This window comes from Anabrus simplex, chromosome 1 (genome assembly GCF_040414725.1).
Source record: "Anabrus simplex isolate iqAnaSimp1 chromosome 1, ASM4041472v1, whole genome shotgun sequence".
Taxonomy (NCBI): domain Eukaryota; kingdom Metazoa; phylum Arthropoda; class Insecta; order Orthoptera; family Tettigoniidae; genus Anabrus; species Anabrus simplex.
Window position 1 is genome coordinate 342,171,876 of NC_090265.1, and position 12,826 is coordinate 342,184,701.

General features: G+C 41.4%; 1 protein-coding gene across 1 annotated transcript in view; it reads left to right on the top strand.

The window, feature by feature from the left end:
* Positions 1–12,826, top strand: part of LOC136865931 (galanin receptor 2b-like) — a 220,177-nt gene that overhangs the window by 3,637 nt on the left and 203,714 nt on the right. The window contains exon 2 of the mRNA XM_068226450.1: positions 8,538–8,680. Within this exon, the coding sequence (XP_068082551.1) occupies positions 8,538–8,680 (143 nt within the window). The remainder of the gene's footprint in view (positions 1–8,537; positions 8,681–12,826) is intronic.

Sequence of the window (12,826 nt, forward strand, 5' to 3'; positions counted from 1 at the left end):
AGTACACAGTACGTCATCTGCATTGAAGTCGTCGAGTTATTATCCCAGCCTCTTCTGCTCATCGGGATTGTCTCCCCTGTTGTACTCTTAGCACATGTAGTGTACAGTACACACATGGCACACCGATCACGTCAGTACACAGTACGTCATCTGCATTGAAGTCGTCGAGTTATTATCCCAGCCTCTTCTGCTCGTCGGGATTGTCTCACCTGTTGTACTCTTAGCACATGTAGTGTACAGTACACACATGGCACACCGATCACGTCAGTACACAGTACGTCATCTGCATTGAAGTCGTCGAATTATCATCCCAGCCTCTTCTGCTCATCGGGATTGTCTCCCCTGTTGTACTCTTAGCACATGTAGTGTACAGTACACACTTGGCACACGGATCACGTCAGTACACAGTACGTCATCTGCATTGAAGTCGTCGAGTTATTATCCCAGCCTCTTCTGCTCATCGGGATTGTCTCCCCTGTTGTACTCTTAGCACATGTAGTGTACAGTACACACATGGCACACCGATCGCGTCAGTACACAGTACGTCATCTGCATTGAAGTCGTCGAGTTATTATCCCAGCCTCTTCTGCTCGTCGGGATTGTCTCACCTGTTGTACTCTTAGCACATGTGGTGTACAGTACACACGGCACACCGATCACGTCAGTACACAGTACGTCATCTGCATTGAAGTCGTCGAGTTATTATCCCAGCCTCTTCTGCTCGTCGGGATTGTCTCCCCTGTTGTACTCTTAGCACATGTAGTGTACAGTACAGACGGAGGTATCAGACCGATTTTTCCTTTCAACTTCTGACTGCCGGCCGCAGTGGTGTAGTGGATACGGCGTTCACCTACTAATCCCAAGTTAACGGGTTCAAACTCGACTGAGGTCGGTGGCTTTTAAGGGTGTTTAAAGATGACAATCCCATGTCGTTGGCTCCCGGCACGTCAAAGAATCACTGCGGGACAAAATTCCGACACCCAGGCGTCTGTTAAGAATGGACTGACAACAACTTGGATTATTAATAACTTTTGACAGTTCCTTCATCCAATTGCCATGCTCCATCATCCCTGAAAGTATGTAACATCATCACGGATACACCCTATATCTTCGAGATTGATATTGTTGAACCAAATTTGTGGATTGAATGCTGAAAGGAGCCTAATCGTTGCCTTTATTCATTTAATTTGATGGAATTACACAATTCGTCGTTCACGAGTGCGTCAAAAATGTCAAGGAGAACCGGATTATAGGAAACCACACAACATTTATCTACTGTACTTCAATGTTCCTGAGAGTTGCAGCTTCTCCGCCGTCATCAGGTGACAAGTGGTGGTGGTGCTGATTGTTGTTTTAAGAGGAAGTACAAGTGGGTAACCATCCTCTGCTAACAAAAATCAGAGGGAAATAATGGAACGTGTTCAGCACTTCGAATCATGAAGGTATCGGCCAGTGAGAGAGAAGAGCCACGAAGGGCGTGAAAATTAATGATTCCCTAGGCCTCGGAAACCTAATACCCTCGAGGGTCGAAAAGAGGAATACTTGACAGAGGGACGTCAGATAGGACGGATGAATGTGAGGAGCCTGGAACAAGTAAATGGAAACAGTGCCAGGACCCATCTTAGGGCCCCGTGGTCGCGAAGCTACGCTAACAAGTCGAGAACCCCTGGGGCCCCTTTTAGTCGCCTCTGACGACAGGCAGGAGATACCGTGGGTGTTACTCTACTGCCCCTACCATCAAGGGCCGCAAATCGTAGTATGCAAAACGTTTTTGAATAAGTTACTGTACATTCCTCTCAGATCATCCTCATAAGATGTTCAACTCTTCCCTCTAGAGTTTTTTCTATGCTACTAACATGTAAGCCACTATGCGAGTGCCGACCGAGTTTTTTGAGCGGGGGCAGAAGGATTTTTTCATCTCTAGTGCAAACAGTTCAATTAACTTAAAAGAGATCAACTGGGCTCTTTGGCCACCGATAAGGCGCAACTCACGTTACCATGTTGTTATACCTCTTCCCATATTTCCCTCCATTCTTCACACTTTACAGTTGGAAGACAATCTGATAAAACACAGTAACACAAGTACACGCGCTACAGTAAGACAGGCTGTGAAACATTACCTTTACAGACTGATATGACAGATGTAATGTGGGAAGATCGATGGTCAGTAGATTCAGCATATATTTCTATTAAAATCTATCTAATGTCTTTGAAACAAACAGAAATTTGAGGAACGTTAAATAAATCAGCTTATTATGCATTGTTATTACTAAGTGGACCCTGCAACTGTGCGGAAAAACGCCAGGAAGTTGATTATTCATTATCATTACTATCAGATGCAATATATTTTAGTAACATACAGTCGATTGAATGAAACCTCACCACGTTGTCTCTGGCCTTGCTTCCTAAGTAAGCGTTTTCCCACAAGCAAAGTACCAGTGGAGAATCCAGAGAGGGATTTTAGAAGAATTCTCATCAAGTTCAATTTTTCACATTCATTGATTTAAAATTGAGAATTGAGACAGTAGACCTTCTCAGCTCATAGATGAGTGTACCTATCTTAATATGTAAAAGCAAAGCTCATAAGAGATCCTTCTTAAAAACCTTTCTACAGCGTCGAATAAAAATTCACTCAATTCTAAATAAAATAGAAAAATCCACTAAATATATTTTAGAGTGAATTCACTCTCTGGTAATCAAAAGGCCCAGTGATCGTATTTCGTTTTCAAATTTAAGGAATGATTTGTCGGAGGAAGGAGCTTGAAGGTGCGATGTTTGTGAGGTAGGAGGTTGTTACGTTTGCCCCTTTACTTATACCACCCACCGTACCAGGTTTTAGGCAGTACAGTATGCATAATGTAATGGTTATGGCGTCCGCCATGCCAATTCGCTACGTGCCGGCGGCGTCATCGTATCGTCCCCCCCCCCCCCCTTACGCTTGAGCGCGCCAATCACGAGCAACACTTGGTGCTAGGCCGGCCCTCTCGCCTCCGTCCGCGGTCCCACAGCAGACGACGACGGAAATTACTCGACTATTAATCTGGAGTCTTCTATCTCGCGAGGTTCCTGGATATATCTAGCATCCGGACTGTTCTGGAAGGCCCAGAGCAGGTATATAAGGAGAGGAGTAACTTGGAGTGACAGACAGTGAGAGTCAGTTAGAGAGTGAGTGAGCGAGAACGAGATTGAGTTCGCTGGTGTGAGTTAGCGAAGAGCGCAGTCAGTGATAGCCTGGGCTGAGATGTCAGCCTGATGGAGCCGAGGACTCGTTCCTGTTTCCCCGATGTCGTGTGTGTGTGTGTGTGTGTGTCCCTTGAGGCCGGCTGCTGGAGCAGAACCTGGAGTGTTCTGGAGCAGCGCGAAGGGAACACTGGGTGCCGACGTGCGGACTGCGAACGGGGTTCGACGGATTGAGTGAACAGCGGATACCATCCCGACCTGCGAGACTGACGTGTAGGCTGTGGACCGTGACAGCGCTAACGAGTGTGACTGAGTGGCTGAGAGAGTGTACTGTAAATAATCGATAACTCTGTGTGTGTGTCATTGTAGATGGAACATGAGAAACTGAAGAAGAGAGAGAGCGCGCGCGAACCGTGTGTGTAACTGTGTACGTGTGTAAGTAGTAAGCTCGGCTATCGTCTGTGTGTGTGTAAATCTGTAATTGTGGTGCTTAGTTAATAAATCTTAGAAATAGGTCGCTACCAGGTTCTGTACTCATTTATTTATTTATCTACCCCGCCAACACGTTACATTACGTAATGTGTAAGAAGAAATTCTAAATATATCACTCTACTGCGGCTGTACGCATTTCACTGCTGCTTCAGGACATATGCAAACGTAATATGCAAGAAACAATTCTAAGCACATCATTGCACTGCAGCTTCAGGTAGTATGGATAGAAAATATTATAATGTTTGTCAGCAAAGCCCTTATCGTTCATCATTAAATACTACCTGATTTACAAAATCAAATTTTCAATTTATTTAGTTTTGACATAGGACATTACTGTGTTTTGATGTCTACCAAAGCCATCAGAAAAATATTTGTACTTGTCTCTCAAACAGCTTGTATAATCAGTAAGGACTAGTTATTTACAGTAATTAAGAGTCTGATAGATTGGCAAGATCAAAATAACGGAAAATATATTGGTATACAGTTTATTGTGGAAGAAAGTAGAGTTTCATGAGGTTTTGAAATGCGTTGAAACTCAATAACTTTGATATTTGGTGCCTTGTGTTGAAAGTAGAAATATCGCAAGGGCGTGAAATCATAACTTAAGAATATGTGGTCCGTTGATTGGTTCTCCATAGGGTAGTACTGTATTTCACGCCTGCACCAAGTCGCAGATATTCCTCAGGTGGAGGGGCGTAAAGATAGAAACACACCAAAAAAACTGGACTCTCTTTGTATTTGGCTGTTGAAACAGTCACTAGGGAAATCCCTGCTAATATTGGTAAAGACACCGTAATAGGAAGAAGAAAAACAAGTTAAAAATCTGCTTTACGTCGCACCGCCACTCTTAGGCCTTATGGCGACAGTGGAATAGGAAAGGGCTAGGAGTGGAAAGGAACTGACCGTGGCCTTAATTGAGGTACAGCCCCAGCATTTGCGAGGTGTGAAAATGAGAAACCACGGAAAACCACATTCAGTGCTGTCCACAGTGGGGCTCGAATCCACTGTCTCTCAAACACAAGCTCCCAGCTGCGCGCCCCTAACCGTGCGGCTAACTCATTCGGCGAAGAAGAAAAAAGAACAACAATCTGAACTTAAGACAATTCAAGTCAAGTTTTTGCTTGGTGCATAGGAGTAGTCATCCTGCCTACTTGGTTTTGTTACGCTGTACTCCGGACAGTGTACATTACACATCTTGTAGATAGACATCTTTTAATATTCATTAAAATATTGAAAAGATACAAAGTAAAAGATGTCTTCTTGTAATCCACATGTACATGAAACTGCCACCCTAAAAATATACATTTCTTCCACCGCTTGAAGGGCACAGTATTCTGATAGGGAAGCAGGAAGAATCTACACTTCATGTCCATGTCACGGCAGAGAATCGTGTGAAAAACGAATGCCTGGATATAAACACGAAAGTCCACTCCACCCAAATCAAAAGTGGACTCCTTTAGGGCGATTATATGTGTAACCGTTCCAGATAAACACACCCTGAATCCCCATGCTATAAAAATAAATTATCGTACTGAATGGTTTACCATATGAATTTTTTTTTCGGTTTATATACAGTGTACGTTATTTATCAGTGCAGTGACTCGTTTATTATGCGCTGCTCATGTAATGCAAGTGTGCGGAGTAAGTTTTGATAATCTTGTGTACCGAGCTAGTTGGCGTGCAGTTAGGGTCACATCAGGGGCGTATTCTCCTTGAATGCAAGGCATTCATTGCATGCGTTATGATAACACAAAGAACTGTCTGATGTACGATTTTAGGTTGTTTCAAGTCGAATATTAACGATTTCATCTCTCAGAAGTTCAAAATGTCCGCGCAACTGTACTGGTTCCGTTGCTTGACTACGTGTGGTGATGGTGTAGTCTCGCCGTCTACACCACTCTAGGAAGAAAGAGACAGCAAATGGACGAGTTCAGGAAGAAAGGCATTCAATCTTAAAATTGCATTCGGTGGCAGACGTAGTTCTGAAACCCTCCGAACGATGTCGCTGCAATTGAAACTTGGTCAGAATTTGTCACCCTATATCCGTGCTACCCTCTGCCATCTGTTAGCAACTTGGAGAAAGTCGGCATCTTTACAGCGAACGGGACCCACAGATTACCCCCCCCCCAGCGAGAACCCAACGTGACGAAACTGACCAATGCCACTGGGGTGACTTACCTCCAGTGCTTGAGTTGTGGCTAACTAGTGAGTTAATTCATTGTATTTTCGGTGTTTTATTATATCTTGCGCAGATGTGGTATTAAAGATGGATGAGTCTAAAACGGATATAATTGTAAATCAGTTTGAAAAGCCATTTACTGGCCGTTCGTTTGATGAAAAGATTCAAATAGTTAAAGCCGGGAGACCTCAACCTTCCCTCGTAAATTTCTTCCTCTTCTTCTTCTTAATCTGCTTACCCTCCAGGGTTGGCTTTTCCCTCGGACTCAGTGAGGGATCCCTCCTCTACCTCCTCAAGGGCAGTGTATTGGAGCTTCAGACTCTGGGTCGGGGGATACAACTGGGGAGGATGACCAGTACCTCGCCTCACCTGCTATGCTGAACAGGGGCCTTGCGGAGGATGGAAAGATTGGAAGGGATAGACAAGGAAGAGGGAAGGAAGCGGCCGTGGCCTGAAGTTAGGTACCATCCCGGCATTTGCCTGGAGGAGAAGTGGGAAACCACGGAAATCCACTTCGAGGATGGCTGAGGTGGAAATCGAACCCACCTCTACTCAGTTGACCTCCCGAGGCTGAGTGGTCTCCGTTCCAGCCCTCGTACCACTTTTCAAATTTCGTGCCAGAGCCGGGAATCGAACCCGGGCCTCCGGGGGTGGCAGCTAATTACACTAACCACTACACCACAGAGGCGGACCCTCGTAAATTTAAAAACAGAAAACAAGAATTGTGTACGCACGTTCAATCCAGAAACTTACAGTAAAACTGTTTGGCTCGAGTTCACCTACATGTAATTAGGGTGAGTAGAATTGAAATTTACTTAATACGTTGAGTTAACTGCATGGTTACTAGTTGCATGCCTCAGTGGAGATTCCAGGATACGCCACTGGGTCACATAGCTGTGAGTTTGCATTCGAGAGATGGTGGGTTTGAATACCACCGTCGGCAGCCTTGAAGATGCTTTTCTGTGGTTCCCTATTTTTACACCAGGCAAATGCTTAGACTGTAACTTTATTTTTTTTAATTTTTTTTGCTAGGGGCTTTACGTCGCACCGACACAGATAGGTCTTATGGCGACGATGGGATAGGAAAGGCCTAGGAGTTGGAAGGAAGCGGCCGTGGCCTTAATTAAGGTACAGCCCCAGCATTTGCCTGGTCTGAAAATGGGAAACCACGGAAAACCATTTTCAGGGCTGCCGATAGTGGGATTCGAACCTACTATCTCCCGGATGCAAGCTCACAGCCGCGCGCCTCTACACGCACGGCCAACTCGCCCGGTGTAACTTTATTAAAGCCACGCCCGCTACCTTCCCAATCCTACGGCTTTCCCATCCTTGTGTCGCCGCAAACCTTCGATGTATTAGTGCGACGTTAAACCACTAGAAAAAACAAATAGATAATGTTTTGATCTGTGACAATCACATAGTGAAATATAACTTGCATCTCCTACATGACACATTCCTGCTCATGTGCTGATGTTTCACACACTACTCAAATATATACCCTCTATCGTTCTCCAGTGGCTATTATTGTACTCGTAAAACAGATAATGTATGGCGCTTTCTACGGTATTAACAATATAGTCCTTTCCCGACCTCATGAGAATGTGAGCGGAAATAAAGTGTTTAAGGAATTATAGAGGAAGTATTATATAATCTCATGGACATCAATGTCGATTTCATATTTAAAACACTAGACTGATTTTTGTAACCGCGAGTTTGAGAGAATGGCTGAACTAATTGACATCGTAAAGCATTCTGAGGAAATCTTTTGGCCTGTAGATTTCTAGAGTGTCTTTGAAAGCATACGCATTTCTTGCCGTATATTTTTAAATTATTAAAGAAAATGTAGCATTCTGATTGGTCAAAGCGCTCGCCAGTACTTCAAGGCCACCTGGATTCTGGGGGAGCTGAGCACTGAGATGGGAGGTGGAAGGAGTCAAGCATCCATGAGCAATCGGACGTCTATCTGGTCAGCTGTTCCAGTCTATATTGTGTTGCAGAGAGTCGCTTAGTTAAGAAGAAGCTATTCGGCGCTATGTTCTATCTCATTGTAGCTCTCCCTATATTTACTAGCTTGAAGTGATCTCGAAGATATATAGAAGTCATTTTCTCCATGTCGTAATTTTAACACTAAGGCTGTGAAATTCTTCCACTCCGGTCGTTAGGAAAGTGAGTCAATCCTCCGTGTTTATAATTTACTGTCATGGAAATCCGAGGGATTGTACCTTTACTACGAATAAACTGCCAATATGCCAATTCTCAATTCTGATTTGGCCGACATTGTGCTCATAGCAAACTAGGAGCCCAGGGCACTGTACATTCAAAATAGGCAGAGAGCTATAATTCCTCGAGATGATTAACTCCATCAGATAAAACACATCCGTTTGCTTTTAAATAGCACCAATTTCCAATTCGCGTAGCATATTGTATCACGATCAATAAAGCTGAAGGAGAAACACTGGAACGTGCAGATTTCAATTAATCTCAGCCTGTTTTCAGCCATGGCATATGTTACAATGTCAAGAGTGTGAACTTTTAGTTAGCATCCTTAAAGTTGCAATACTGCCGAAAAGTAATTGAACAAAGAATGTCTGACATATGTAAATCCTTCACTAAATATTTACCCCATTGACCATCATGTTTTGACGGGTTTAGGCTAGTTTAATATGAATTCTTTTTGCTGTTTCAGTGTCACCAACTACTTCCTTGTCAACTTATCGGTGGCGGACCTACTGGTGACTCTCATCTGTATGCCGATGGCTGTGGGAGTAGCTGTCACTAGACTCTGGCTTTATGGACAGTTCATGTGCAAGATTACATTCTACCTTCAAGGTAAAACCTATTCATTCATTATTTGTAGCATTATGATGAGAGCTCCAGAATTTATCCAGAGACAGTTGAAGCTCCATTTTATTTCATTTAGTGAATAACTATAAAATGATAAAAGTGATGCTAATAGAAGTGCATAAATATAGAGAAATCATTTACATAGGTATCTATAACCTATACAAAGAGCAAAACGTTTAGCATGCAAACTATACTATTTTATTATTGTATTTAAACTTTTTGTGCCACAGTCTCTCAATATGTCGGCTGTCCTGTTCATTGTGAGGTCTTTGCTCAACTGTATTATGAAAATGCTTCAGTGCACTCTTCCGATAATCGTATGTAAAATATAGGTGAATGTAGATGCGGTAGAATGAAAGTGATAAATATAAAACCATAAAATTGTGGCTACAGGTAGCTGTTGATTGGTTGAAGTTCGTGATACGTATATACTGGATTGGTCATTGGAACCATGAGCTAAATAGTCACGATAAATTTGTTGTACATTTTTGTTTAGTGGTTCGCTTAAATGGGGTAAAATTCTAATTTTCCATACTCAACAGCTGCAAATGTTTATTAAACAACACTTTGCATCCTTAACACACATTGGTTACCATTCTTGAAATAATGTTCAGGTTTTAAAGAAACCTAGTAATTACTTGGAAAAGCTTGTCACATTAGCATATTCATATTCTGCAACTAAATAGGTTTTGTTCTAGAGGGAGAGAAAATCCAAAAATGATAGCTGTCCTCGCACAAGTGTTGCCGTGAAGATACAGCCTCATAATTAGTTTTTCCAACAATATTTAAATAATATTTTGAATTAAAATATCTATTAACTATTAATTCAGTTCTTTCTGTCAAGATTCCCCTAAAGGGGAAGCTATCCCCGAATGGAAATATTTCATTTGTTCTCCCTGAAATTGAGTCCATCAGAATTTCTGCATGAACAATATTTTTTGTATAGCTTTACATCAGTAAATCACATTCCATTGTCATCATTTAAATTACCGGGCGAGTTGGGTGTGTGGTTGGGGGCGCGCAGCTGTGAGCTTGAATTCGGGAGATAGTGGGTTCGAGCCCTACTGTCGGCAGCCTTGAATATGGTTTTCCTTGGTTTCCCATTTTCATACCAGGCAAATGCTGGAGCTATACTTTAATTAAGACCACGGCCGCTTTCTTCCCACTCCTAAGCCTTTCCTACCCCATCGTTGCCATAAGACCTATCTGTGTCAGTGGGACATAAAACAAATTGTAAAGAAGAAGTACTTAAATTGTGAAGAATAATAATACGACGCATCCAACCTTTACGTTTAACTTGTGAGATGGCACGCCTAAAGAATGAAGATGGTTCTTTTGCTAGTGCGGAAGTTATTAATTACTGACCTGTTTCCGGGCTTGTGAAGTAGTCTCATTCGCGTTACCTTCCACATAGCAGGAACAGTTCCAGTTTTAGCTAAATGTTAAAAAGAATTGAGAGAGGATATAATAAAATATCTCCACAGCCTTTAATTACATACGGAGGGACTAGATCTAGGCCTGCGGCTTCTTTAGGTTTCATCTTGCGGAGTGCCTTTTGAATTTCGTTTGGACTAATTTCATAACTTTTAGCTCAATCATCAGATGGTCCATTTCCGTTTTCTGATATCAGTAAATCATACTGCGCTCGTTTCTCTGAGTATAAAGAGGAGAAACAGTCCGCAAACCTGTCAGCAATATATTTGTCGCTAATTGGATATTTTATTTTCCATTGTATTTTATTACACTGACATTCGAGTTCTATTGTTTATTTCTAACGAATGTTAAAAATTCTTCGTATCCACGCCTAATCGTATCTACCTGCCCTATATGGCGATGCGTATATCTTTCTTAACACTTCTCGACATTTCTTCGAATTTCAAAAAACGGAAAGCCTAATTTCTGTGCCTCCTTGATGGTTGCCGGAACACAAGAATTTATAACAGAACAACATTTATAAAGAGAAAATCACATCTCGTGAACATCAGTTTAATTTTCCAGAATGCTCAAACCTATATGTGTAAGTCCTCTATACAACAATTCAAAATGTATACAATTTTATTTCCTGCTCTAGCATATGTACCCGTTCTTCGCACGGAAATTGGTAATCGATTTCAAGATTCCTTAATGGATTTATGCGAAGTTACAAGCCTGTATTCAAACGTTTAATACGGTATGGTAAACTGATATTCTTCTTTTAAAAAAGCACGTGTCAGTAACGTGAAGTACGATAAACCTGAACAAAGTGGAGACAGATCACAGAGTTTATTGAACAATACAGTTCCTGGTCCTAAGTCGTGCGTAATTCTTCCTATTTCTCGGTTACACATTGTTCTTCACCTGAAACCGCGATTGGCACAGTGGCTGAAGACTAACGAAACCAATCGTTGACAATAACCTCTCTTATAATCTGTTCTATCGAAAAGAGTAAAATGGATCTTTAGTTAAACCATTTAACCCAACTTAAAATTACATGGAAGCCTGTAAACAGTCCATTAATGATAACTCCCTTGTTATCGTCCAATCGATAAGGTGCACATGTGAAAAAAGATTTTATAAATTGATTTCCATTAGCGCTGGAATTTTTTCATTAAGGTTGGTCATGTATACTTTGTGGGAGAGTAAAATCACTGTTTCGACTGCTTATAAACCCTCAAAACAATCCGGGATTTCGAAATAATATTGACTCTAATACCTACCCAAGGACAGATACAAAGTTTGGTAGAAACATATGGAGTAGTTTACACCTAAAACGGATAACTGAATGAAAACTTCTCCAAAATAGTCAATGTACGTTTTTATTTATACAGAATATTATTATATTTTGATCTCTTTTGTTGGTAAGAGAAATTAATTTTAAGGCCGGGTGATGATTGTTCTCTAATACGAGAGAATCTACTTATTCTAGAATATATAAGATACTCTTTCGTAAAATAATTTACCTTAATTGCTCAATGTCATAGAACATATCGTTTTGACACTACTAATTATATGCTTAAAGTTAAATTACTGTGGCAACAAAAATAGCCTATAGCAATGAAAAATAAATAAACTACCATGCAAAACTGCATTTAAATATCTTCGCTAGTTTGTAGACTACTATTAAAAATGTGTGTAAAATAGAAGTTATGTGGAATGAGCAGAGTGGTACATAGCAGGTAACATAGAATGATATTTTGCAAATACATCTTCTGAAGCAGTGAAGACAATATTAATATACAGAGTGTTTTGGAGATAAGTACCAATAGCCATACGGACGGTAGGGATGAACGTCCGCAGTTATTAAAATATGATGTTTTTAAAATTTAGCGAATCAATCCATCACCACTGATCTGCATTTAGGGCAATCACCCAGGTTGCAGATTCACTATCAGATCTTTACATAGTTTGGCTTAAATAATTTCTTAGAATATGAACATTTATCGAAACCATCCCTCAGAGAATTGGAAATCCTTCAATAAATATTTACCCCATTGACCGTCACGTCTTGACGGGTTTCAGCTAGTATATTTATTCAATAGCTGATTTCTATTACTTTCCTTACAAATCTCCTACCGTTTAACACTAATATTTTTATGACATCCTTACTTGACTTCCATTTCCCTGTAATCGTATCACAACTCCATTCCACCCCGTTTCCCTGATATTTATAACCCTTCTAAACAAACCTCCTAACTTACAGTTGACTGTGGTTCAAGTGAAGGCCATGTGAGCGCAGATCCCCATCTCCTTTACACAGATCTCACTCCAAGTTTACCACATAGTCTTATTTAAATCCCCTATCATCTTCCAGTCAGTATCCCTCCTGCAGAGTATTCCACTGATAACAACCTCCACTCCCTTAAACTTCTCTCTTACTGCATTAACCAGATCCCACACATCCCCAACTATGTCGGTACTAATACCTGTTGGTAACAACGTGAAAAACTACCGCCTTCCCCTCACCATCCTTTTCTTTCAATATTCTCAACATAATTCATGGATAACACTCTACCCTGGCTCTCCTTCATCCACGCACTTCCCCCACATGCTTAACAATGGAGTTCCCAAACCCACCCACTTTATTCGATCCCCTCCCGTACTGATCTCACCTATCTTTGCTGACAGCTGCAGAATTTAATTCCTCCTTCCCCT